This window comes from Rhea americana, unplaced genomic scaffold, assembly GCF_003343005.1.
Source record: "Rhea americana isolate MKP2758 unplaced genomic scaffold, rheAme1 scaffold_46, whole genome shotgun sequence".
NCBI classification, from domain to species: domain Eukaryota; kingdom Metazoa; phylum Chordata; class Aves; order Rheiformes; family Rheidae; genus Rhea; species Rhea americana.
The window spans coordinates 817684-843264 of record NW_028186601.1 but is presented as its reverse complement, the minus strand read 5'-3'; the positions used below and the strand labels follow the sequence as shown (position 1 = coordinate 843264).

The window sequence follows — 25581 nt, the reverse complement described above, 5'->3', positions numbered from 1 at the left end:
TTCTTTTCTTTTCTTGGTGAGGTTTGTTAGCTGGACCAGCCATCAGGTTCTGTTTGAACAATCAAAATTTCATTGTCATCACACCTTTTCCACCTCTTAACCATATTCTCAGTTTCCTCGGATAACTAAGCTGTACTTCCGCTTCTCTCATGCCTTTGAGTTCTTCCTTTGATCATGCCTGCCACTCTGTGTGCATGAACTAGGAGCATGAAATGAGTTTGAAAACACGGGCAGTCCAAAACAGGAACAGTCATAAGTAAAACAGGATTATGTCTCATGACAGAAGGGAAAGCATTGTCGCACAGGGCACCTTGACATATAAAAGTAAGGAAAAGGTAATGGAAGGGGGAAGTGAGAAAAACAAAGGAGGAAGAAGTTGTAGTAAATCCCTGAAATAAAGCAGGAGAGGGAAAGGTGAGAAAAGTGTAAAATTTATCTGAAAAAGCTGCTGATTTCCCACATACAGGAAACTCAACCTACAGAAATAAGATGTATTTATCACTCTAATCCTATCCACTTTTACCAAGCCACTTTTAGATTTTTCAGAAGAAGAAAAAATGCAATATAACTTTTCTTCATCAGCTCTCAAACTAACATTTGGAATTAGAATTATGATAAAAAGTTCAATTTTTAAGAAAAACATTTCTATCCATGTTCTTTAGAGAAAAGACAAAGCAACAATGATTGGATAAAATTTACCTGATTAACCTGAAACAAAACTTATCAGTCTAACCCCTCTATCCATACAAACTCAAACTCAATTTTTTAAATTTATTTATAGCAACATTTGCTGCCAGGAAAATGGAAGCAACTAACCTCTCGTGTCACTAGACCCAATGTCTCTGCTGGATACCTTTCTACTATTTGCAGCAGTCTAGGAAATCTCAGCCTGGCTTCTCTAGAGTTCAGTTTTAAAGCTTTTATCATTTTCTCCACCACAATAGCTGGGAATAGCTGCAAATCTTCAGTGTTAATTTCTGCCAAGAAACATTAAACAAAAATTATCAGAAACACCATCACTCGTTCCATGTCTGTGATCATCAAGAACATTTGTCTTTACTATTCAGTATTTTTTTCCAGTGTATTTTGTATTTTTACTTTGTTCTTTTTCCCATCTGTTTGAGCTGCATACATCAGTAACACATGTATTTGGGGACTATAAGGATTAGTGTTATCAGGAAGCTGCATCACTGCTGGTATCTTGCCTGCTTTAAATACAGCACTGTTGGGGTCTAGGAAGGAACAAAGGAAACATCTGCTTGATATATGCATCTCATAAGTGAAATGGAGACTACATGAGTGATTCACTAGTAGTAAAGCTAGCAGTAATGGTCAAAAAAGGTCGAAAAAATAAATGCTGCCAGAGTGGAGGACAAACTGTTCTTCTAAATTCAAACTGTGTTGCTTAAGGAGATCTCCTGGGTAGCACAAAAGCTGATGTATCTCAGATAAATCCACCTTATGTGCTCAGGGGAGTCCTGACATACCAAATAAGCCTTCCTCTTCCCTACGTAGATGCTGGTCACAGAAACCAACCAAAGTCATATATGCTTCGATAACTCCAGCAACATCTACACGTTCCATTGAGTGTGACTGCACCTCCTCTTCAGATTTTCTCACAGCACTGCTGAAACACTGAAAAGCCCTCTTGTTCAGCCCTGCTAATACCTGAAATTCATCCATAAGAGAGAAAAAAAAAAGACATTAGTAAGTAGCATTCAACAATTCCTTTTGAAACTGAAGCTTGGTTGCAAATATTTAGCAGCTAAAACTTGAAGTGTGTTAAATGTTTTCAGCAGCACAAAGAAAAAAAAGGATGCTATTTCTAGCAGCAACTCTCAGAATTTTCAATGTAAATCAAAATGTAAAACAGACTTTAATTTAAATTATCTCCAGAAATGTTATCTAGAATTTTTACACCTGCAAAAAAGTTAATTTTACTAGAGTTTCTACAAACAGTTAACAGAAAACACAATAAAACAAATGCTATTTTTTTGTATTAATATATCTGCAATGTTTGTATAACAGATATGTTCAGGATTTTTGTTAAAAAAAAGAACATGCCTCAAACTATTTCAAATCTGCTGGCTTTTCCCCTATTACACAATCATATGATCATACTTTTCTAACGAGTTCCCATAATGAAGGAATTTACAAGATCCTTCGCAAATGAAAGTTTGTAAGTCATGCACATATATTTTCTCCTTGCCAACAGACCTACAAAGCTCAGACACTGTAGCTTTTAAATACAGAATTCCTGCAAAATGATTTGGATCAACTGCAAAATACCATAACTGAAATAAACTAGTTTGAATTTCATGTAGGTAGAGGGAAGTTACCAAGATCAGAATTTTGTTTTATGTTAAGCTAAATTAAGGCTAAACTCTATAGTCTTGCAGAAATATTTGATATCCCAGTCTGACTCATCTGACACAGAGGAGCTTTTATGCTCATCTTTTATAAATTTTTTAAGAGTGCTTCTAATAATTAGCTAATCATGAAAGCTTAAATTTTTGCTTAAGTTTCTACAACCCTAAAAATTGAAGTCTTTTTGTACGAACCTCCTCTTTATCTGCTTTTCTTTAACATCCATAAAAATACAAACGAAGAATTGCTTTTTGCTGCTTTATACTGATATAGTTCATATCTCAGGGCCTTGATGGGGGCTTTAGGAATTAATAGAAGTCAGTAACTATACTTTAAATTCTCACTCAAATCAATATGACAGACAAAAAGTCAGTGCCAGAGCATCTGGAACAACTGACAAAACACATGTTTTCAGGTGCAGCACAGTCTGCCAATGTATTCTTCAACTGCACACCTTCTCAATAAAGCAAAGATGACCTGCACATGATGTATTTTAAAAACCCTCTCCTCCCTATTACTAGGATTATTTAGATAAATTAAGTATATCAGTATAATTATCGGTATCAATATGAGTATTATAAAGATCTCCTTATCTCTATCTCTAAGATAACCTAACAGTATGAATAACTTCAAAAATGTCTAGCTGAATTAAAATCATTCTCTGTGGACTGTATTCCTAATCCTTGTCTTGCCACCAGGCATAAAGGTGCTTTGAGTATACATCTTTCCTCTTCACACAAAATACAAGATCAGAGAAATACAAGAACATTTTCCCCGTAAAGAAACCTACAGCAGTGCAGAATTCTAGGAGAGCAAAAATCAGACAAACAGTAGACAGAACCATAGCTTTGTTTCATGGATAAATCAATGCTAGTAGCAGATGGTCTTTGCATTCCCTGTATCTATCCATATCCATTACTACCTATTAAAGTGGTGATTACAACACTGAAATACCTAAAAGCTCTTTTCCACTCTCATTTACCTTTTCAGGACTCTCAAGACTCTCTCCTGACAGTACTGCTACTTTTCTAGCTTTTTCTTCCTTGATTTGCTCAAGGCATCTTGGATCGTGACTAAGGGCATTGGCGATGATGCAGTAAGTGGTACCCAGAAGAAGATTCTGGTTTCGGAAGGCCATTGTTTTCTTGCTTAGGTAGTCAGACTTGGTATCTTCTGTTGGAACACAAAAGGAAGCTGGTAATTTTACAACAAAGCAGCTTCATATAATAAACAAAGTGAAGCACGGATAAAGGTTGTTACCAAGCAGGGAGATGGTTTTTAACACTGAGAGCACTTGTTCAGGACAACTCTGATTCCGGCTGTAACTGTGGGAAAAGCGGCAATAGGCATAATTCCACCTCACTAGCCAGTCTTCTCTGGTTTTGGCCTCTCTGAGTAGGTGTTTCAGAAGCTTCTTCGCAATGGAAAAGCTGTTCTGTATTAAGAGAGTAAGACAGAATTTTCAGCATCTGAAAGAGGAAATGTATCTGAAGAGGAAATAAAATCTTTCTGCAACTAAATTAAGGGATGAAAAGATTTAGGTAAGAAAAATATAGTAAGAGAACCTGCTAGATGAAAAGAGGCCCACTGCTTTTTTGGTTTCATATTCAAAAACAGATTTGTGCTAATAGGAGACATTTGAAAAGAAAGAAAAAATAGAGGTCTGACAAACTGAGGAAATTAAAATAATTCTTTTTATATGATTAAACAGGTGCCAACTGTTCTGCAGTACAAACATAGGGGCAACGTAACTTGATTTATAATACCATTTGGAAAATCACCTGTTCATTGTGTTTGTCTTTTGATGAACAAAGTCCATATAAATAACAATAAATTTGCCCCAGCCCTTTAACGTCTGTAGTCTAACACAGCATTAATGTTATATTTGGCTATTAGTGTCAATAATGAACTGTATCATTGATTCCAAATATTTGCACGATCTTTGAAGACCAGGGAGAGCTTGATTTAATGGTCTTGTTTAAGCTTGAAATACCAAAAGTCCACCATCAAAAAGGACTATGTTTCAGTCATTTATCAGCCAGGTCCAGAACAAAATCTTGTCACTTTTAACTTTACTTTTTTATGCAAATGCTAGCCTTAACATCTAATCATGACACCGTAATGGAAATAGTAATGGAATAAGAAAAAATAAATGTTTCATTATTGCTGATTGAAGTAAATGATACTGATTCACTCTGAATTTGATTAGAATTTAGAAGAGATTGTTTGTAAATGAGAAAGCACAATGTTTGGTTTCATGCCTCCTCTCCTCTAGTGACTGATGCTTGCTTTATTTTTCTGCCCTAAAGAGTTTCAAAAACCATCTGCAGATCAAAGGGGCCTCCAGGCACACTTCCAGTAATGACAAATTATCAAGTTTTTAATTAACATTTATCTATTGTTTGCTTTCTCTATGGAACGGACTTTTTTCAACATTCAAAACACCCTCGATAGCAGGGTCAAGAAGTGAGGAGTTCTGCACTTCCAGAAGGTGCCCCGCATGGTCTATGAGGCTTTTCCAGCTGTAATTGCTATGGATTTTGTCAAAAAATATGGGAGCTATCAGACAGCACAGTCACCTGTTTCCTGGCACTTTCTATCATCTTCATTTTCATGTTAAATTTGCAGTTTCTAATCATTGAAGAAATGTCTTCACCCTGTTGATCCACTTCCATTTGGTCACCATATTCTTCATCCATCTCCATACTATCATTGGCCTGATCACTGGGAAGTTTCTCCTGCAGCTTGTCAAGAAAGAAACACCTGCATAATGACAACAGAAGTACAAATCAGTCTGGTATCTGGCAAGGGGAAGCAAGGGAATATAATATTGATCTGACAATAAATCAATGGTAAGCTACAGTAATCACCTTTACCTAGGGCTAAACACACTCCCCAAAGATTCTGGGCAGTTAAAAACAGGGACAGGATGACTCCAAGAGCATCCCATGATCCTGAAGCAGTGAGATTAAATATCAGAAAATGTCCATAATAGAGCACGTGTTTCATTTCTTTCTTTTAAGTCATAACTACAACTTCTAAGTTCACCAAGTTGTAACTTCCACTCCAGCTTTACAGTAGTGAGAACAAAAGGCCATCTTATTTATAAAGTCTACATTCCAAACTGTGTTTTGCCAACCCAAAACTCAAATATACATGACACCAAGAAATATAAGAAGGCCATAATTATAATTTCTTAAAATTTGCATTGTAGAAAAGATCAGAAACCATATTCAACCTTTGAAAGAGAACTGCCATGAACCAATGCTAAATAATGAAAGGTGCTTTTAAATTAGATAGGAGTACTGGTAAATTACGTTGACTGTTACTCAATGCAGGGGAAAGTACTGCAGTCTGTCCTGGGGCTCAGCTCTGTATAAAAATAGTAACAAACAGCAAATCCTCTGTCACCCTGATCTGAGATAAAGGTTTTCTAAGGACACAAAAAAACATTTAAGACACTGACAATCCTTCAAATCATAAAGGTTTTGAAACTTTGTAAGGAGTAAGCCATACCATGTATTCTGCCTAATATTTAACTGCAATAAGTACTTCTGTTGCCATGCTCTCCTGACACTCAGAGATAATAAAATAAATTACGGGGCATGGTGGGTATCAGCAGAGTTGTAAAGAAGCTGTCTCCAGGAAAGGAGAAAGGATCTAAGTTTGCACTGGAGGAATGGATAGTGATCAAGATAAATACTGTAGAGAGAATGGAAAAATTATAAATTTGAAAAGCATTGCAGCTTCTTCAGAATCCAAATCCAAAGGAGTCTCTGGAGAACTTTTGTTCTTTCTAGCAACAGTTGCATAGCAGAAGTCTCTAGTTACAGCAGTCATCATTAACCTTCATATAAACATGTGAAGTAATAATAGTGACAGTGCTGGGCTTCTTTTGTACACTCCCTAACATTAGAACTTTAACTGCCTACAGGGTAGGCATGCAGTTTTATTCAGAATGGAGCTAAATGCCCCAATCTACTCAATTTTATGTGGTTGTGCTCAAGGGCTGCAGAGCTGGACTAGTTTGACTTACCACCAGTATTTCTGTACAATGTATTTACAGAAATGCTGATGCAAAGCAATGCTTAAAATAACAGCCTTGTTTTCCTATAATATGGTTTATTCATTTTTCAATTTCCCTTTGTTTCTCCTCACAGGGTTGTCATATGAAAAACAAAATATTATACTAATAGGTAAGCGGCTATAAAAGTTTTAAAGACGTCAAATACTGGATCAAATATCCATATTTGTACACAAGCAATATTACAAAAAGCATCTCTCTGAACTTAACAGGCATGCAGAACTAACAAAAGAATCTCATTTTACCGATTTGTAATGATATCATCCCAGATGTTCATAGGATCCATTTTAGCATCTGGATATCTGTTTGTCCAGATTCTAAGAAGTCTCTTAAGGGAAGCCAGTGAAGCTAAGTTACCTAAAATCAATTAATAACATTTTAAAAGCATTTAAATCCAACCAGTGTGGAAAAGCCCTAGAACAAGCCAAACTAATATTTGAACCCTAAAATTGCAATATAACAGCCTATTTCTGTTTCTGGATTTGTATTAAATATGTTATTGGTGATTATATTGTTATTGGTGATTATAGCACTTTTGTTTTTTGCTGAAGTGCAGTAGTCTCAAAGAGATCAGTGTCAATTATCACTGAAAATCACCATCTTTCTATTTAGGAATTAGGTGAAATATAGTACAACTGTTAATTAAATATAATATATGGTTAGGTTTATGTGCATAAATTTATATTTCATTCATACCACAGATGCTATAAATTATACACTATATCCATCTTTTATCTCTGCTAATCACTATTTGCTAACAAAAACGACCCCAACAAAAACCTTAGTTTAAAACTTCAGTCCTCTAAACTTAGAAATTCAAAGTTGAGAAAATCATTATTATTTAATGTAATGAAAGGAGAATATATTTGAGAAAAAAAATCTTTACTTGTTTTGGTCATAAAATTGATGAAATCCTGTATTTCTGTCAAAGTTTGTACAGACTGCAGTTTGGTCATTCGACTTTGATGTAACAAAGTATCAATACTAGAATAGCTCTGAAAGGAAAGGTAGAGATTGAGATTTCATACACGATATTTACAACATGATTCTATTTAATGCTCTACAAACTATATATCTGATGCTGCAATGATTACCCTTTACAAACCAATCTTTTATAGATAATTTAGTAACCCGCAATTGGAGAGCAACTCTGTTTTAGAGAAGTATGGAAGCATATTCTAGCTGTAACTCCTATCCCTAGGAACTAGAATAGTCTTCCAGGCTAATGAAACTTGGTAATGGTTGGAGCTTATACCCTCTGAATTTAGTACTCTCTTTTCAAGTTTGTTCTGGGGGCAGAAGACTTTCAAAAGGATGAACAAAATAAAATTGCTGTTAATCTGTGCTAATAATGACTGTGAAAAATTTCTAACAGGTGAAATTAGCAGAATAAAACAAATTAAAACAGGGAGGAGGCACTCCACTGGCTGACTCGATTCTTTTCTTTGCAGTCACTGGAGTCAATGGAAGTTTTGTCACATGATTGAAAGGCATCTAGATCTCATTATATTTGGGAAAATGTTTATCTTGCAGTAATAACAGCAACAACAGTTTTATTGTTCCATGAGTTTATACTGAAAATATCACATCAGAGATAGTAGGAATTGTTACCTGCATGAAGATCTGCAAGCCATTGCTTATGTAATATTTGGCTCTGTCAAAATCATCTTGCAAGATGTAAAGGAGACTAAGCTCTTGGCTATACCGCATTTCTATAATGGCTTTCTTCTGCTCTGTCTTCATTGCCTCGTCAATAAAAGTCAGCAAAGTTTGGTCATTTTCCCCATTGAGCAGTAACTTCAACTTACTGCGTATTATATATGGCAGGTATGTCTCCTACAAGGGGCAATACATATGATCATTTTTTTTTCTGTGGCAGATCAAATATATATAATGATATTTTTACAGTGATTTCTTAAGAGTTTTCCCTCCAGTTTGCCAACAAATCACAACCGACTTTTCTGACAGGCTCAAGAAGTTATAAGATACTTAGCAAATTCCACTATTTTCAAAATCAGTGGTTTGGCAACTCTCAAAATGTATGAAGAATAAAAGAGATAAAAGCAACACAAAAACTTCAGGAAGAACAAGGACTTAAACCTGGTGCTGCAGCAAGCACAACATACATAGTTGTACTTGAGGTACAATTTAAGCATCCATAAAAATAGCAGGAGTAATTGCTTCAATTATTTTATCTATTAGACTCGCCACTAATTTCCCTGAGAAAACCAGTACAATTAACTACAGTTGACTACAATTAACTACTGTTACTGTTAACTACAAATTATGTAACTGATTCCTACACACAGCTACATTATGGTAGGACATCTCCGTACAGATGAAAACAATGTAGTGTCAAAACAGTGATTTCTAGAAACCTGATAATAAGGATCACTCCAAGTTTTGTTTAGGTCTGGAGGTTGTCCACTATCGATATTAACAGTAGCACAATACTCCAGTGACTTCCACTCTGTCAGGTGATCATAGCATTCAAGAGATGCAAGCTCCCAAAAGTCCTTCTCTGCTTCTGTTGGCTCCCCATCTTGCCAGTCTTCTTTAGAGAGAGCCTAGAGAACAAATTTAAGGAGGGGAGAGATTCTCGGCTAATTTGAATTCTAAGTCACCAAGAATTTAACCAAGAACAATTTGTTATCTCAAAAATATTTACCCTCTTACCAGAATGTGACTGTAACGTAAAACAGTGAAAATTTAAGTTAGTTGATACTTATATACAAATTAATTTCAGACAGCCATCTTCAATAAACTTGCATTTTTAAAAAGCAAATGTTTGTAAAAGAAAGTAAAAGAGATCCTTCTTCATTTGTACCCGCTATTACACAAACATTTGCCATGAACATGTGCAGTTTGCTCTCTACAGGCAGTAGCATAACTAAAGTCTTTTACTTGTCTGCCTAGGTCATGGCACATGCAAAGCTTTGTAACAGTGAAAAGAAAAAGTATCACACTTACTAATCTCTACTGTGAATGCTCATTACATCTCTTCTCCTACGTTTATAGACCAAACCATCGAAAACAGAGAGATATTTTAAACTATATGCTGCTCTTCAGATTTTTTCATTTTGGCTTATTATTGTTAAGCAATGGGGGGGGAGGAAGATTGTGAGGAGTCATTTTACCTCATCATAATGTTTGGCTGCTTCAGCATAATCACTCCTTGCTTCTGCCAACAATGCTTTCTGTGTGATTTCTTTAGTCCCAATCTTACCACTGAAAATGCCACGAAGGACATCATACTCCCCAAGAGATCGGTAGAGCCTAGTAAAAGCAAAAAATCATATACTTTCATTTGCTCTGCAATTAGCCTGTAATATGAAAAGAAAGGATCATATTTATTATACCAGATTATAAATATGTATCTATCAAGGTAAACTTCATCTTGCAGGAGAACACCTAAATACTAGCAACTTCTGCAGTTGCAAAGCTAAGGACAAGATGTTTTTCATCAATCCAACAGCACTTGCAGGGTGCAGAGCTGTTAAGTCTGACTGCTATAACTGAAAGATAGTAATTAACTAAGAAGAAATGAGAAAGATGACCTAATTCTGCAAAAGGGGGAAAAATAAAAACAGAAATCCTGCAAGCTATAAAGCCAGAGTTCTTCACAAGGCAAATCTGAACAGAAGTAAATTGTCTCAAACAAGAACTTACTTTGCAAGTTCAATCCATCTGATTACATCTGGGGGAAGCTCTGCCCTCCCACGCATCCGTTTGGATGGGGGTTCCTCTGCAGGTGACAGAGAAATCAGAGCTTGCTCCAGAAGGAGGATGCCTACTGGCTGTTGCAAACTTGCAAGGCAGCTTGTGCTCACATTCGCTGAATCAAGTTCTAGTAGCTCTCTGTGCTGGTAACTCATTTCCTATAAAACAAAACAACAGGTGCCTATTTAGTCTAAAACTATACTGATAATTGCATTTTACAGACCACTTATTTGGTATCTTTTTCTTAAGGATAAGCAGTTAAATCTCCAGAAGTACCCAACTCTGGAAAAATTGAATGCTTTTTTTCTGTGCTGCTGCTCTTAGGACTTACACCGCTACTTCATCTGTCTCCAGGGCTGCTAAAGACTGAGGTTACCTTGGAAACAAGGAAATTAAAAGTAATTAGAAATTATTTGAGGAACCCTGCAAACATTTCAACCTGCTACTCCTAATCTACCTCCCAGACAACTCTCAGCAGAAGCACACTAGTAGTGGGGGGAAAAGGAAGTGAAGACATTCACAGTCTGAATCTCTCCTCCTTTTTTCTTCTTTGTGTAGTGGGCATCACACTACCAACAGCTGCATTTTACTTAACCTACCAAACAGTGCATTCCCGTTTTAAGCCAAAGGCATGATTAACCATGATGTTTTCTCAGAGCTAGAGGCTTTCTGTCTACATACTTATCTAGTTTTAGCATACCACAGATTCCCATTAGACTCATTTGTTTGTGCTCATCAAGTCCTGTCTGATTTAAAGACATGACAGTATCTCTAGCAGATCTTTATCCTATTAAACATCAATCCACTGCAAAATAACCCCTTTTCTAGGGATAAATATTCTTGATTACCTAAAATTAATAAATAATTACCCCAAATACATGTAAATACATCGAGAGAGTAACAGGCAAGTCCATTAACCCCAGGGCTGTGTAGCTTAAGAACCTAAGAGAAAGCTGCAATAATACTTTAACCAAACAAGAAGAAAAGTCCCACATTCTGGAAAAGTATAAAATACATTTGTTACAAGAAAAAGCACTGACTTTTAGGGCAGCAGTTGATTGATTCTTGCAACACAGAATGTCCAAGAATACTACACAAAAATTCACTAACTGGAAACTTTAACAGGAGACTATGTACGTAAGAACAACTAAGCTACACTTGGTTGATAATAGCAACCACTGAAAAATGCAGAACATGCATTTCAGTTAAGCAGACCCATTATACATTTTGTCTAGCTGATACTACCATGCTAGTTATATTTTCATCCACTGAAAAAACAAGAACAGCTTCTTGTAGCTTCCTGAGTTACAGACACGTTGTATCCAAATGAGGCCTGAGTACATGCTTCATCCCCCATTCAGGCAATTTTCAACTAGCAATTTCTATCAGAGCTGTGTATGTGCTCTAGAAACTCCTATGTAACAGTGTTATGTTCCCCTGCAGCCATCTCTTAGGGGTTATGAGAAGTTTGCCATGCCAGTTCCACAGTCTAAAAACCTAAAAATAGCTATGCTGAGGTCAGACCAAAGTCTGTTTAGCCCTTTATCAGGGATGCCTATGAAAAACTGTAAGAACTGAGCAAATATGTCCAGAGAATACTCTCCTGGACCCTTCCAATTTAGAGACACTGTTCCACAGAAAAAGTAATGTCTTTGTATTTAGTGACTTTGGGTGACTATTAACCTGATCACTTATCTTCTGAAAGCAGAGAGAATATTCATTTCTCCATATACAGCCAATGTGTTCTGTCTTTACTTGCATCACAGGTTCAAAGATCAGGGAGGAACGGCATCCAAGCCAGACGGATAACTAAAATATTTATAAGCAATTTTATGTTCTTCAGAGGCCAGGTATCTCTATGAAGTCTACGTAAATTTTTGTCATGAGTTTATCAGGTTCTTTCTTTGTACTTCAGCCATTTTTTCTTCTGAAAGCCAACCTCAGAGCCTCTTAGTCAATTTTAAGATTATCCTTGTAGATTGTAATGGCTCTTTTTATCACCTAATTATTCTCCCGATGAGACTTGAACCTGTAGGACAGGAAAGTAGGACTTTCTGAAACAAGCCAATACTTATTAAACTATTGGTATACAGGAAGCAGAAGCTGTACTACTTAATGTCCAAGATATTAGGACAGCCTTCGTGAATAGAAGTGACAGCCTCAGCATGGTATGTGTGTTCTGTCTTCTGATTAATATGAACTCTAATCCCTGTTGGAGAAAAGGCTTCCTCTTGCAGTTAGGCAGGATGCTCAGATAGGCAGTGTGCAGCTGAGGCTCGCCTTTGTGATCCTCGTTCTTTTACTATTCAGTGGCAATGAGGCTCTTAGTGCACTTAAGAAGTCCATATTTTTGACTAATTTTAACTGCTCTCTGATTTCTGACTCTTCGTTATGTCCATTCATAAAAAGTAGCCTAACGTAACAGTGTTATTAACAGGGTCTAATAGCACAGTTCAACACAAATAATAATATAGTACAAAGCCTGAGAATGAACAAACAGAAGTGAAGCATCAAGAGGGAATATTAACAGATTGCTATTGTGAGATGTTGGCTAGAAAAATACCAAGACAGTCCAGAAAAATCCCCATAGCATTTGACCTATTATGCAGCTGCAGAGAAGAAAGTAAACAAGATACTATAGTTTTTCAGATGTGTAAATACAAGTGCTAAGAAGCAAATTGTGTCACTGTTTAAAAAGCTAGTTCAAACCACACATTTCTCCTGTATTACGAATGACATCTACTGTCACAGAGCATTTAAACTTCTGCAATAGAAAAATGAAACTAGCTTTTCTGGCACTCAAAAATAGATTATTTTGAGAGCTACAAATGAGACAACATTAAGATCAACACAGATAACAAGAAACATTAAACACAATGAGAATGAGCACATGGCAGGGGCTTGGAGAAATATTTTAATCTCTCTGATAACTGGGATAAAAGATAAAGTTCACAAGCTATTGCAGGTCAGTATAGTCTCATAGCATTATACACAGAAGCAAAAGGAAAGGTTGGTGGTTCCTTTCCAGTCGATAAGGTAGTGCTCCCAGTTGCTCTTTGGGGCGAACAAGTCCTTCCCTCATGACTGAAAATCCCCAGACAACTACTGCAGGAGAATAATTTGAAAAGAGGTTGCCAAAAAAATAAGCAAGACATGCTAAAAACAAACAGTCTGACAGCTACTGATATCCTCAAGACATCAAAGTATTCCTCCTTGCAGCAATTCCCAGAAACAGGAAAGATAAGAACTGCAACACCCACATAACCATTTCAATTGTTCTCTCGACTTTCATTTAAAATCAAGTCTCTTCTTGTTACTGATGCAATTAAAAACATTAAAAGGCAACTCAAACTTTACAGATTAGAAATTGCAGAAACTTTGAGACATCAGAGGCAAGAATTGCTTAGTTCACTTCAGAGAGTCACTTGAAATACCCACTTTGTTAACAATTCTCCTTCTATTTCTGCCCAAATCCCAGTAATGATATTTAAACTTCACCACCATTGGATTTATCACACATTCAGACTAAGACATTATGTTCAGCTACTTTTCTGTCACATAGAAAATTTACCTGGATGCATGCAATGAATGGTGGGAAATAAGACAGGCTCATACTCAGGAAATGATTGAAGTCCTTCAACAGCTTCTGGGTGATTATTTTTTTCTCAGAAGGAGTTTTAAATTTGTCTACTTCATACAAAATTCCAGTAAATAAACTGCTGAAAAGCTGCTTGGCAAATGTTGGATCTTTCTGCAAAAAGCAGAAGCAAAAATCAATCAATAAAGAAGCAATAAAATAAAATAATAAAAAAAAGCTACTAAATACTGCTGTGACACTATAATGCATAAAATTGAGAGATACGTGGATACTCTTTAGGAGTGGAATAAACAATTGCTCAGGCATAAATCATATCCATGTAGGGACTTCTTTCAGAGTTACTGTACTATAAATTCAAAACCTATCTTAATTATTCTACATAAAGCAATACCAAGACAATGTTACTGATTTCAGGTCAGAATATTGGGGGAAGAGGATGGAATCTGTAATTTTCATGTATTCACAATCCTCACTGTGGGGACCAGATACCTAGTATCATCTTAAGGACATTACTGCCAGTGAAGAGGATTCCAAGAAAACATGGAAGACATCAACGTGTGGGGAAACTCAGACCTAACACTAAGGGAGCTAACACAGAGAGACACATACAGACAGATGGTGCCACTTGAGATTTAAAGGCATTTCTTCAATCCACAAACACATTTGCAAATATACCATAATCCTATTCATCCCAGCCTATGGTCAAACAGGAGTTTGATCTCATGCTATTCAGAACACTGATAATTATGCTACTTCCGCCCTTTAAACAGAGATAAGAGATCATCAAAACAAATTAAAGACAATCAGGAACACTGTGACCTCCCAAACACTGTAAAATCTGATAGTTCCAGCCCACAGTTTCTACTGTATCCATATTGGAAAAGAAATACTGGATCAGCTTCACTGACTAGTCTGAGCCCAGTCTTAGTCACAGTGACTTCACCTGTACTTTTAAAACTCTACTATAATCCTATAAAAGAATAAAAATGGCTGTTCCGTTCCTATAAAGTGAGATGTCCTATGTGATAATGTCTGTAAAGACCATCTTTGTTTCTTGAGCAGGAAAACCCAGAAGCAATGGGTAATAAGTCTTAAGTCCTCAGCATTAAACTCAATTGCTCAGGTGAAGCCAGCTACAAGGCATCTTCTCGCATCACTGCACCAGCCTAGGAGCCATCAGACTCTTTAAAAGAATCTCACGATCAATTCTGAAAGCAGCTGCTCAACTTCACACCGTTTTATTTATAAGAACATATAACTTCACAAATGACCTTTGAAAAACACACAAACCTGAGCAAGGCCCTGCAGAGGGGCGATCAGACTGCTGTATTCAATCTGGATGTCAGGAAGGTCTCCTACTCGGTAACGTCTGTACAAAATAACCTGGGCATCATGCTTCATCTTTAGCTCAGATTTCATCTCCTGAAATACATTGCTTATGTCAAAAAAAAAAAAAAATCCTGTAAACTGGTGTTAAATAGCTGCTCTGTCTACTGCTGAGGTTTAAAGAAATGCATTTAAACTGAACAAGAGCTACTGTCACATCTCAGCAAAACCTGCTGCTTCCTCTACTTTTTTTTTTTTTTTTTTTTTTTCATAGCACTGATAAGCTATAAGGAAATCAGCAGTAAGTTTACAAGCTGGGATTTTTTTTCACTATTGCCAGTACCACTAAAACCAGGAGACTCTGGGTGAATGCATACATTGGTATAATGGAAGAGGGAAACAGAAGGGAGCTTAAAGATTTTTTTTTCTTCCTTCACAGAATCACAGAATGGTTGAGGTTTGAAGGGACCTCTGGAGATCATCTAGTTCAATCCCCCTGCTCAAGCAAGGTCACCTACAGGATATTAGACAGGATCGCGTCCAGGTGGGCTTTAAATATCTCCAGAGGAGGAGACTCCACAACCTCTCTGGGCAACCTGTTCCAATGCTCTGTCACTCTCACAGTGAAGAAGTTCCTCCTTATACTCAGGTGAAAATTCCCGTGTTTCAGTTTGTGTCCATTGCCCTTGGCCTTAAAAGCTTAAATCTGATATTTGAGCCTTTTTTTTTTTCTACACAACTTCAAATGGATGATTTTCAAAAAAAATCGAGGCGCAATATCTTGGGAAACACGAGGGCTTTGCTAAAGCTTTTGGTATTTCCAAATATTTCTGTGACAAGGATCTACTTTTTCCTATTTCTCCATTAGTCATAATATTAACAAACATTGGTTACATGCAACAAATTTCTTGCCACTCAGAAGTCTAAGGGGTCCCGGCAGCACTCATGACCAACCATCTCTGTTTTTTTACTATGGAATATCACAGTGTGTGGGTTTTTTTTTTTTTAATTTTTGGACTGTCATACAGAAAAGGCTGATGTCTGTTAACGGGTCTCTTTCTTGTGGGGTTGACGGAAAAGGATAACTTTAGCTTGCAAGTAAACAGAAATAGGAAAAATAGATGTTCTTGTGGTTCTTTTGGATTTAAATTCTGTTTATATAGATGCCTGCATCTACAACAAAATTATAAAAGTGACAAACTGGTACCTCTCAGTCCTGGGTTTCTTTGCTCTTGTCTAACTGCTATCAGTTTTGGACAACAATGCATGTTATTTTTAGTAACATGAACCTTTGAAAAACTACAACAGAGTTTAAAACTCATTTAAACTAATTTTAAATACTTAACACAAACAAAAAAATCCATACAAAACTACACTTCAGTCCTAATAAACACTCAGCAAATGATTAAAATGACTTTCCTTCAGGTGAAGAGTATGTAACAGTTCAGGTTACTCTATTAGCTGCTGCCTCATAGTTTTAAGTTTACCTTTAGATAACAGATAATGTTCTCCAGCATTCATACCTGCAGAGTATTCTAGCTTCACGGCTTGTCACTTCTAGGATGACAGCTGTAAAAAGCTTCTGTTGTGAACATCTCCCATCACTATGGTGGTTTTCATTACATGTAGTCATACCCACTAAGACCGGAAGTGTCATTATCCACGTCTTTTCTTGCTTGTGCACATAAGCAGCATGATTTCCAAATTCTAAGAGCACCTTTTAAAGCTCTTATATTAGTAACTAGTATCTTACACATACCTTTTCCTCACAAAGTTATTTCTAGAGACAAAGTACAACATTGTAGATGGCATCAGTACTTAAGGCTTTAAACTTGCTTTGATTGACAAACCTTTTCTCGTTTCTGTTCAGCCACACCTTTTCTAGCATAAATCAGCCTGAGTTTCTCCTGGTCCTTCAAGAAACGCCTCCGCAGTCTTTGAATTTCTGCCCATTCATCTATACCTAGGCATTAAAAGGATTATAGTCTTTATACCTTTAGTTCTGGGTCCACAGCTTTTCCTTTCTTGAACAAACTTCAGATATAAGGCAAGCACACAATACAATAAAGAGCATCATCTTTGTATTTGCTAGCTTACCAACTAGCCTCCTACGGTTCATATTCAACAACTCAACACAAGGCCTTTCAATGTGATGTTGAATTAAAATAATACTGTAAGTTATTCTTAGGAAAAGAGGTAAGCACTTATATCAAAACTTGAAGCACATAGATGAGGTATAGGGGTGAATTATTGTACTGAGAAAGGCTCTAAAATTCATAAACAAATTTGCCCCATGTGACAAATTTATTTTAAGATCCCCATGGAAGGGATGACATTGGCACTATATTCTGTAAAGCACATAGCTACCTACAAGAAGAAGGAGCTAAATATTGTGAGATTGGGAAATAATACCACCAAAAGGTTGTTATATATTTAAAGTTACTACTACAGAGCTGTCCCTGGATCAACTCCTGCTCAGGATAGCCACAGAGAAAGGCCATTTTATGGACTGTTCATTGCAGTCCATTTCCTGGGTTAAAAAATAAAAAAAAAAAAAAAGTGACAAAACAAAAATGTACCACTAAAACTGATATTTTCCTGGCAAAATGAGCCTGAGCCATTACAGTGCTAATGTTTTCCGCAATAGAGTGAGTAGATGAAGGAGCAGTCTCAGATAAGAGCAGATAATTCTACTGCCTGATTGCAATCTGTTGCAGACTGTGTCAGCATAGATAAAATGATTTGGAAAAAATGTTAACAAGTTGTTCAGTTTCTTTAAAGAGATAAGCAGTTAAATTTAACACAGGGGACAGAACTGTCTGACATTCATGCTCTGGTCACCTTAGGAGAGGAAGGAATGCAAATATCTCACTGGCAGGTTTCTTACCCAGTCAGTATTTTAATCTGGTAACATACAATCTTGCAGTTCCTAGGTCCATCCTTATTTAAAAAGTGTCATCACATACTCCTGGAAGCAAAATCTCTTGGAACATCTCAAGGGCAATGGACATCCAGGCAAATAAGTGACACAAATAGTTTAACAAAATACTACAATTATATTGACACTCCACTACAGACCTTTAGTTTTGCTGTCTACCTCATCTCCAGGCAAACTCAACCTTTTTTTCCCAAAGTCTGGTCCCACTGGTTTAAAGGCTGTTTGTTTAAATTTTTCACTCCGCTTGCCAGCTAAAAGCATGGATGAAGACAAGGATTCAGAGGATGAAGAAACTGTATATTCTGCCAATGTGTCAATGCTGTTTCCAGTTAGCCAATTAAAAGAACTTCTACCACCTGTAAAAAAAATAAAAATAAAAAAAATGCTGTCACATATCAGTACATAGTCCAGGTGAAACCACCTACAAAACAGGTCATTTTCCTCCCAAAAGACATAATTCCACTGTTTATGAGCCGAACAGATTTCAAGCCTTTAGGTAAGAAAAAAACTACTTTCTAATTAGGTTGGTGGTAAAATGCAAATCAGGCCAATAAAAATGCAACATACATTTTTTTCTCTTTTTACCCAAAATAACTCTTAAAAGCAATTAGATGTATTTACATCTAATTACTTTTATGTGAAAAATACACGTGCAACAGGAATGAAGACAACAGAATTATTCCTATAGCAAACAAGAAAATTCCGTAGGCTACTGGTCTGTACTTACTGATATTCTGTGTCGGTGTAAATTCATATTGCTGTTGGGTAGCCCTCACTCGACCACCTACTGACCCAGAAGTGGAAGGGGATCTTTCCTGTGATAAACTCCTGTTGGCATTCTGAGAAGCTTGTGTGTCCAAAAACATTGGCGTGAGCACAGTACTTCGATAACGCCAGCTGGAATCAATTATGAAGTCCTATGAACACAAAAATATTTTAATAAGAGTAATGTAAAGCGAGGTTTTCTGCCTGCCTGACTTGAGATAGGATAGCTGAAATGAAATTAGAGAATTTAAAACATCATCCAAGGTAAAGTTGCAGAACTTGAACATAAAAGAGCATGTAAAGGGTCTGCATATCTCAGCAAGAAAGCTCACTAATTTATACTGGTCAGCTGACATACTAATTTATAGCTCTTGTACCAACATTCCTGTTTCTTCAGGTTTTTTCAGCTTATGATGCCTCTCTCCACTCCCTTCTCTTTTAAGCATTTCAGTACTCTACATATCAGAACTATTTTATATAATTATTTTAATTTAATCTTTCTTTCCTTTCTTTCTTTCCTTTTTTTTTTTGGAAAGAAAGCAAAATTATCCCCCCCAAGAAAAAAATCAAACTTATGATACTACGCATAACACATGATTATCTTAACTACAGAATAGAAGATGCACTTCAAATAATCATTTCCACCATGCCATTCTTATTAAAGTTGTAGTTACATCAGGGATTGGAAATTGTCATATGGTTGCACAAAAAATAAAAAACTACAATTCACCTGAAATTTGCATTCAGAAAGTGGATGCTCAAACATTTTTCTGGAATAATCTGGGCTCTTGCTTGTCATTTCAAGCAGAAAATTTGTGATTAGACTCAAGTACTGAGTTTCTGTCTTGGTAGAGTACAAAGTATTTAACAATGTCAGCATGCGATCAAGAATATTTGCAGGTAATCTTGTCTCATCGCTCCAAAAATTCCTAACAATTAATCTGTAAAGATAAGGAATAAAGTTATTCTTGGTTATCTGCAAACAGGAAATGCAATACTATAGATGTGCATGACACTTATCAAAAAGTCCCTTTAAAAAATATAATAATAACAATTACAACGCCTTGACAACTAATCCTTTCATGCCATGAACCTTACATTGAATTACATCAAATTCCACATTCATCTCCCACTCACTATGCCATTTCACTGACGTTAAATTTTTTGATGCAGCAGAAGTTAGAGAAGGAGAGCTGTCTGTTTGTCTACTGATAGAACTTCTTGAGAAGATAACAGTACAAATAACTTTTTCAGAGTAAATCTTTTTAAAAAATCCAACATCCTCCAACACTGAATCTAGGTCTTTTGGACTGCTTCTATCAAGGACATTGTTGTTATCTGAGAACTCTAAAACATTAACCCAGAGTTAGGTCCGCAAGATTGAAGTAACTTCTCCCTGGCTTAAAGGTTTGTCCAAAAGCTAGTCATCATTTTAAATATTGAACTATTTCAGTTTAAATTTTGTGTGGCATACTGCAACATAATTTTATAAATTAACAATGTGCCTTACTGAAAGAAAAGGAGATAATGTTATCTCACTGTTACATTATTACAAATATTTTAAAAATCTCTAAGGATCAATCTTCTGTTGTAAACAAAGAAACAATAATTTGGGAATTTGTCATTTCAGACAACCATCACAACACTATTTACTCACTGCAGTTCAGCATTCTCATCAGTCAGTCCTTGAAGTAGGATTTCTTTCACCAGTTTGAGTACTTCCTGGGAATCATCATCTGTTTGGCTTTCTGGATCACTGATGTTAGGAGAAAAATGCCTCATAATGACTTCTTTCTCAAACAATTCATAGTAAAAAGAAGAGGATAAGGATGGGATTGGGGTGAAGGCAGAACATGCCCTTCCCCCAAAAATCTCAACCTTGGCATGACAACATTGCACTTTTTTATGACACGAGGTCCTCGTTGCCAGAAATGTCTTATCTCTGCAGTACTTAGAAAAATAAAAATCAGAAAGCTAAGTAATACCTGTTAGTTACTCATTATAAAGTCCCAGCAGAGGCAGTGCTGAGTTGGTAAGGTTAAAACTGAGCAAGAAGTAGAGTGTTACCAAGTGACACTGCAGTAAAAATTGCTTGTACTTCTTCACAACAATCTTCCATTCAAATAACTATCTTGGGCAAAGGCATATAACAGAACCCAAATAAGTTACAGGATGTAAAGTAACCTCCTTGTCAAATTGAATGTATGCTTGTTCTCTGCTCTAAACAATGTTAACTTCAAATCACCATCACCGAGGTTTAAGTGGCCATCTTATGGGCCATCTTGAAATGGAAATGAAGGACAATTCATTTGCTTCACTACTGAACACAGCTCCTAAGAGAATACCCTTCCTAGATACTACCTTACTCCTCTCTGTGAGGTTACCATACATAATGTGACATGTTGCTCAGGTTAAACGATTTCACTTTACACTGCAGTGAATTAGCTTAAACTTCTGAAAAGCTAGATTAGTTTTTTTTAAGATTCTGGGCTGTCTACCTGTAAAGTGAAACTGAAGAACACTAGTGCAACAGCTTCTGTGAAGGTAGTAAACTCCACTGAAGGAAAGACAGTGAAGGCCTGAAAATTTGGTGGAAGACATCTGTCCTTAGAAAACTACAGTTCAGTGTCTCTCCTAGGGATGGTAATTTGCTGCAACTCAGCTGTCTTCAGACATTCCTATACCCTTACTATATTAAGTATTATTCTTTGGCCATAGTAGCCTAACTACGAAATACTCCTGTTCAACAACTGATTGGCAGCAATGTGCTCTAAAGACAGATGGAGAAGAACTGATCTAGACACAATATATTTCAAACCTTCTGCTCTTGAAGAATAAAAATATGTTTATACTATCAGATTGAAGGGATCCATATCATGCCAAAGTACCTTAATACACCTTTACCTCCAGGTAAATTTATCTAGTGTATGGTTCTTACTACAGTTACAAATTCTGTCACCAAGGGAAAAAAAGTAGGAACATCAGAACTAAGACTTCTTATGCCATCATGCTGTGGTGATGCAACATCCTAATTCTGGACTAAAGTCCAGATCCAAATTTTGTCCCTTAGAAGAAATGACACAATTGCAACCAAAGGCCAGAGCTACAGAGGCAGCCCCTGAGAACAGGAAAATCCCAGAATGAAAGACATAAATTTGGAAGAGAATATTACAAACACTTTTACTCTGCCTGTGAGAAACCATTGAGAAACAACATCTGCAGTGAATACTCACCTGTAGTTATCATAAATCCACATCAGAATGTCATACATGCGCTGTCGACATATTACGGAAGGGTGAGAGATGAACCCTGTTACTCCAGGAAGAAGTTCTTTAAGTTCTAGTGGTTTTAGCTTACATAGCATCTTGTACACTATATCCAAACAAACCCTTTGTCTTTCATCATCCCTTAAAAGAGAAAAAAAGAACAGCTACTCTGGATTCCTCTTCATTGCTACACATAGAACCAGAAGATCAGTTGAGGTTTCAGTGATATGTCTTTTTGCCTAAAGGGTTTTCGGTAAATATTTTTGAGTCTAACCTAAAAACAAGACTGCAAGTTAAAAATATATACATATATATATATAAAAAAAAAATACATATTTTTTACATAAATATATATATATATGAGATGAATTTCACATCCCAAGGTATGGGAGCTAGCATTTCAGCTTGAAGCTATTTAGTGTTTTTTGTTTGCTTCTATTTAGTGTTTTTTGTTTGTTTATTTTTATTTTATTTTATTATTTTCTTTACAGTGACCTAACTATCTTATGCTCAACTCCCAGATTCCGATCTGCTCAAATTAGGAGTGTCATGAACAAAAAAGAGAATATGAATTGTAAATTCATGTGGACTGTACAGTTTTTGTGGCTACCACAAAAGATGAGGTTTAGACTATGTATCCACATGACCACTCACCTGTGATTCATGATCTGGATGAAGTCTTTACTCTTTAACTGCAAGTGGAGATCAGTTATTTCCTCTGCCCGGCACATTATTACTTCCAGACAGTATGTTTTCATCACTCCATGAAGTTTGGGGATCAGAAAGAACACTGCATTCATAAACCTTAACATGACCAGAAACCCACAAACAAAAGCAAGTTATTTTCTATTAACCTTCTAGATCTACTGCAAACATACCATATAAGTCACGGTGTACCTGTCAGCAAGAGGAGGAAAACTCTTAACAACTTTACTCAAGCACTGAATGAACTTATCCTGTTGGGTGTTCTGATGCTGTTTCAATTGTTTTATGACACAGTCATAAGCTGGATCTTCAAGTATCTAAAAATGAGAAAGTCAGTAAAGACAGGTGTAGCCATGACATTCATAACAACTTAAGTGATGTATAGTTCTGCTCTTGCATTGTTTCTAGTGCATTTTACTAGTGGCATTGAACCTGCCTCATCTTGACATCTACTGTACTTCATGGAACGTATACAGTTATGCCTGGCTGAAACACATGATTGCCTGATTTTCAGCATTTGTAAGCTTCCATTGATCCAGTTGGGACCAATACCTTAATTCTGAAATAAAAGTTGTGTAATATCTTCACATAAATGGTGAGCAGTTTCTATTTGGTACAGCAGATTTCCCATTAAAGAATGTAAAAAAACCCAATTAAAAAAACAATGAAAAGGTGAAAAAAATAGCCATAGCAAAAAAAATTAACAGTCATAGCCATTTTCATTTAATGTCAAAGAAACAATTTTAAAATAGGATAAAATATTTGCACCATCTTTGCTCACTTATTCAAAATTACAGCTTTTAATGAAAAGAAGAACTCAAAAACTGTGAAAGAGAAGACTGCAGGAATTCAGTTTATGAAGTATAGAAATATGCTCCATAAACTGAGAAAGAACAAACAGAAGGCAATGAAGTGGAAAGCAAAGAGAAGATCAGACTCTTAATGCATCTATCCAGTAATCTGGTATTCCGCCTCCAGAAGAGGCTGGAGAAGATGATATTTAGGGGGAGCACATAAGCCTGACCAGCCTCCATGTTTTGTTTCTGTTAAACACTCAACATCTGCAGTTATTAAATTAGTGTTGCTAGAGTGTACTCCATTGCCTAGCCTTTTTATCACACAGGCATGGATTTTTGTGTGCACGAATTTGCCTAATTTCAGTTTGAACCTGGTGAAGCTACTTACTTCCAGAACCTCCTGTGACAACAAGTTCCAGAAACTCACTAACTTCTGTGTAAAAACTTCCTAGTATTTGTCTCAAACTGATTTCTGTGAATTTCAGTGTCTGTCTCTTACTTCTACCACTGTGGGATTTGGTGAACAGCAATTTTGCATTCACCATATCCACAATCTAGAAAACAACTGGATTCACTACTCACATGTGTCACAACAAGGCTTCAAAATTAAACATAATAGCTTTGAGTCTACACTTGCAAGTTCTTAAGCATCCTCAGATACAGATAACCAAAAGGTAGTTCCAAACCTCCAAGCTTTCTGTGTTCTTTTTTTCCCTAACCTTAAAATACCAGAAGTATGATATTCTAGGCCTGTATTTAGCCTGGTCTCAAACTCTCATCTTCTTGAGGTAATGATTTATTCTTTAACTTCATCTGTTGGACAAAGACTTTGGGGTTATAAGTATTTTCATTTTTAGAACAGAACTGAGTAGTCATATAAAGGATACACAAAGAATCAAGACAGGAATGGTCAAACATGCAGTATAGTGCACTTACATTTTCTCTCTCAGCAATGTATTGAAGAGCGAGTCCCAACACTTCTGCTGCAGCTGCATAAACTTCTTTATACTTTAATAAGCCCATGTTACTGGTCAAAGCCTGAAAATACCTAGCACAAAAAGCAGACCTCCTGTAAGCAACTACTCCAGCATCCAACTTTAAATTGGAAAAAAAAAATCACTTGAGTTTATTAGGGGAACAGTGACTACCTTTGAATGAGCAGAATGCAGCACCATATAGATTTCCATCTGCAATGTCCCAAATCCCTGCTTTGGCAATTCCTGACTCTGTTACTTCTCATGAAGGTGCAACCCTGGGGCACACTGTAAAAATGCCTACATCCTTCCAGATATTTTCTAAAATAAATGGGTTCTGCAATTTGCAGCTAGAAAAGCATTACCTAGGACAGAGACTAGCAAAGGGGTGCTGAGACAACAGTACTAAGTAAGTGAACAATCCAATCCCTATATTTCATGTTGACAAATTAGAATCACTCCTTTTGTTTTAAACTTGCACCAGAATTCACCCTCCAAAAAGCTACATTTCTCACCTGCCACGATCTATTTCACACTTTGGGTCAAAAGGAGGTAAATCGTTAGCAAGAACAATGCCTAGAAGCTGAATTCCCACAGAGTTATCCTTTGTATTGGGATCGCCACCAGAAAATTTTTCAAATATTAAGCTGTTGCAAAAACACATAAAAGTGACAATATACATGACAAACACAAAATACACAAACCATAAATCTATGCATCTTTACACATATAAACATACCCCACTAAAGACACTAAAAAGTACATATTCATAAAGAAGTAAACTAATTAGCCTTATAAAGAAGTCTTTGTAAAAGAAAATTCTATAAAGTTTTTAAGGCCACAAAAATTCTCTGCAACAAATTCATGAAAACAGCGAATCACAAAAGTCTTACTAAGTATGTAATAACAGGTTATATTCAGTGACAAAAAAACAACAGTTCAAATAAAAAATAATCTCTTTGCAGAGATTATTACTACTCAGCTATTCTTGTCTTCATCCTCTACACATTTTCTTTCCCTCCCTTCTTGCTGTTATACAAA

At 36.3% G+C, this 25581-nt stretch overlaps 1 protein-coding gene and 1 long non-coding RNA gene across 16 annotated transcripts in view; one reads left to right on the top strand and one right to left on the bottom strand.

Annotated features, from left to right (window-relative positions):
* LOC146589381 (uncharacterized) overlaps positions 1-22750 on the top strand; it is a 42981-nt gene extending 20231 nt beyond the window's left edge. For 4 of the 14 annotated variants that reach the window (XR_014897189.1, XR_014897179.1, XR_014897184.1 and 1 more), the window contains 4 exons: positions 3358-3463; positions 4822-5219; positions 15535-15744; positions 22556-22750. This is a non-coding gene — a long non-coding RNA (uncharacterized LOC146589381). Of the gene's footprint in view, positions 1-1515; positions 1708-3357; positions 3464-4676; positions 4732-4821; positions 5220-6527; positions 6702-7902; positions 8048-15534; positions 16309-22555 lie in introns of those variants that run through there. The other 10 variants (XR_014897190.1, XR_014897183.1, XR_014897186.1 and 7 more) reach the window with 9 other exon arrangements.
* Positions 1-25581, bottom strand: part of PRKDC (protein kinase, DNA-activated, catalytic subunit) — an 84500-nt gene that overhangs the window by 16136 nt on the left and 42783 nt on the right. For both annotated transcript variants that reach the window (XM_085316255.1, XM_085316256.1), the window contains exons 51-73: positions 25056-25187; positions 24503-24614; positions 22962-23086; positions 22719-22868; positions 22032-22205; positions 20456-20554; positions 19529-19739; positions 18761-18950; positions 18174-18389; positions 16946-17058; positions 15060-15191; positions 13743-13922; positions 10121-10329; positions 9589-9727; positions 8830-9018; positions 8063-8287; positions 7338-7446; positions 6697-6808; positions 4947-5130; positions 3628-3802; positions 3350-3540; positions 1488-1668; positions 817-977 (exon numbers count right to left, since the gene is read on the bottom strand). In XM_085316255.1, the coding sequence (XP_085172381.1) occupies positions 817-977; positions 1488-1668; positions 3350-3540; positions 3628-3802; positions 4947-5130; positions 6697-6808; positions 7338-7446; positions 8063-8287; positions 8830-9018; positions 9589-9727; positions 10121-10329; positions 13743-13922; positions 15060-15191; positions 16946-17058; positions 18174-18389; positions 18761-18950; positions 19529-19739; positions 20456-20554; positions 22032-22205; positions 22719-22868; positions 22962-23086; positions 24503-24614; positions 25056-25187 (3709 nt within the window). The remainder of the gene's footprint in view (positions 1-816; positions 978-1487; positions 1669-3349; positions 3541-3627; positions 3803-4946; positions 5131-6696; positions 6809-7337; positions 7447-8062; positions 8288-8829; positions 9019-9588; positions 9728-10120; positions 10330-13742; positions 13923-15059; positions 15192-16945; positions 17059-18173; positions 18390-18760; positions 18951-19528; positions 19740-20455; positions 20555-22031; positions 22206-22718; positions 22869-22961; positions 23087-24502; positions 24615-25055; positions 25188-25581) is intronic.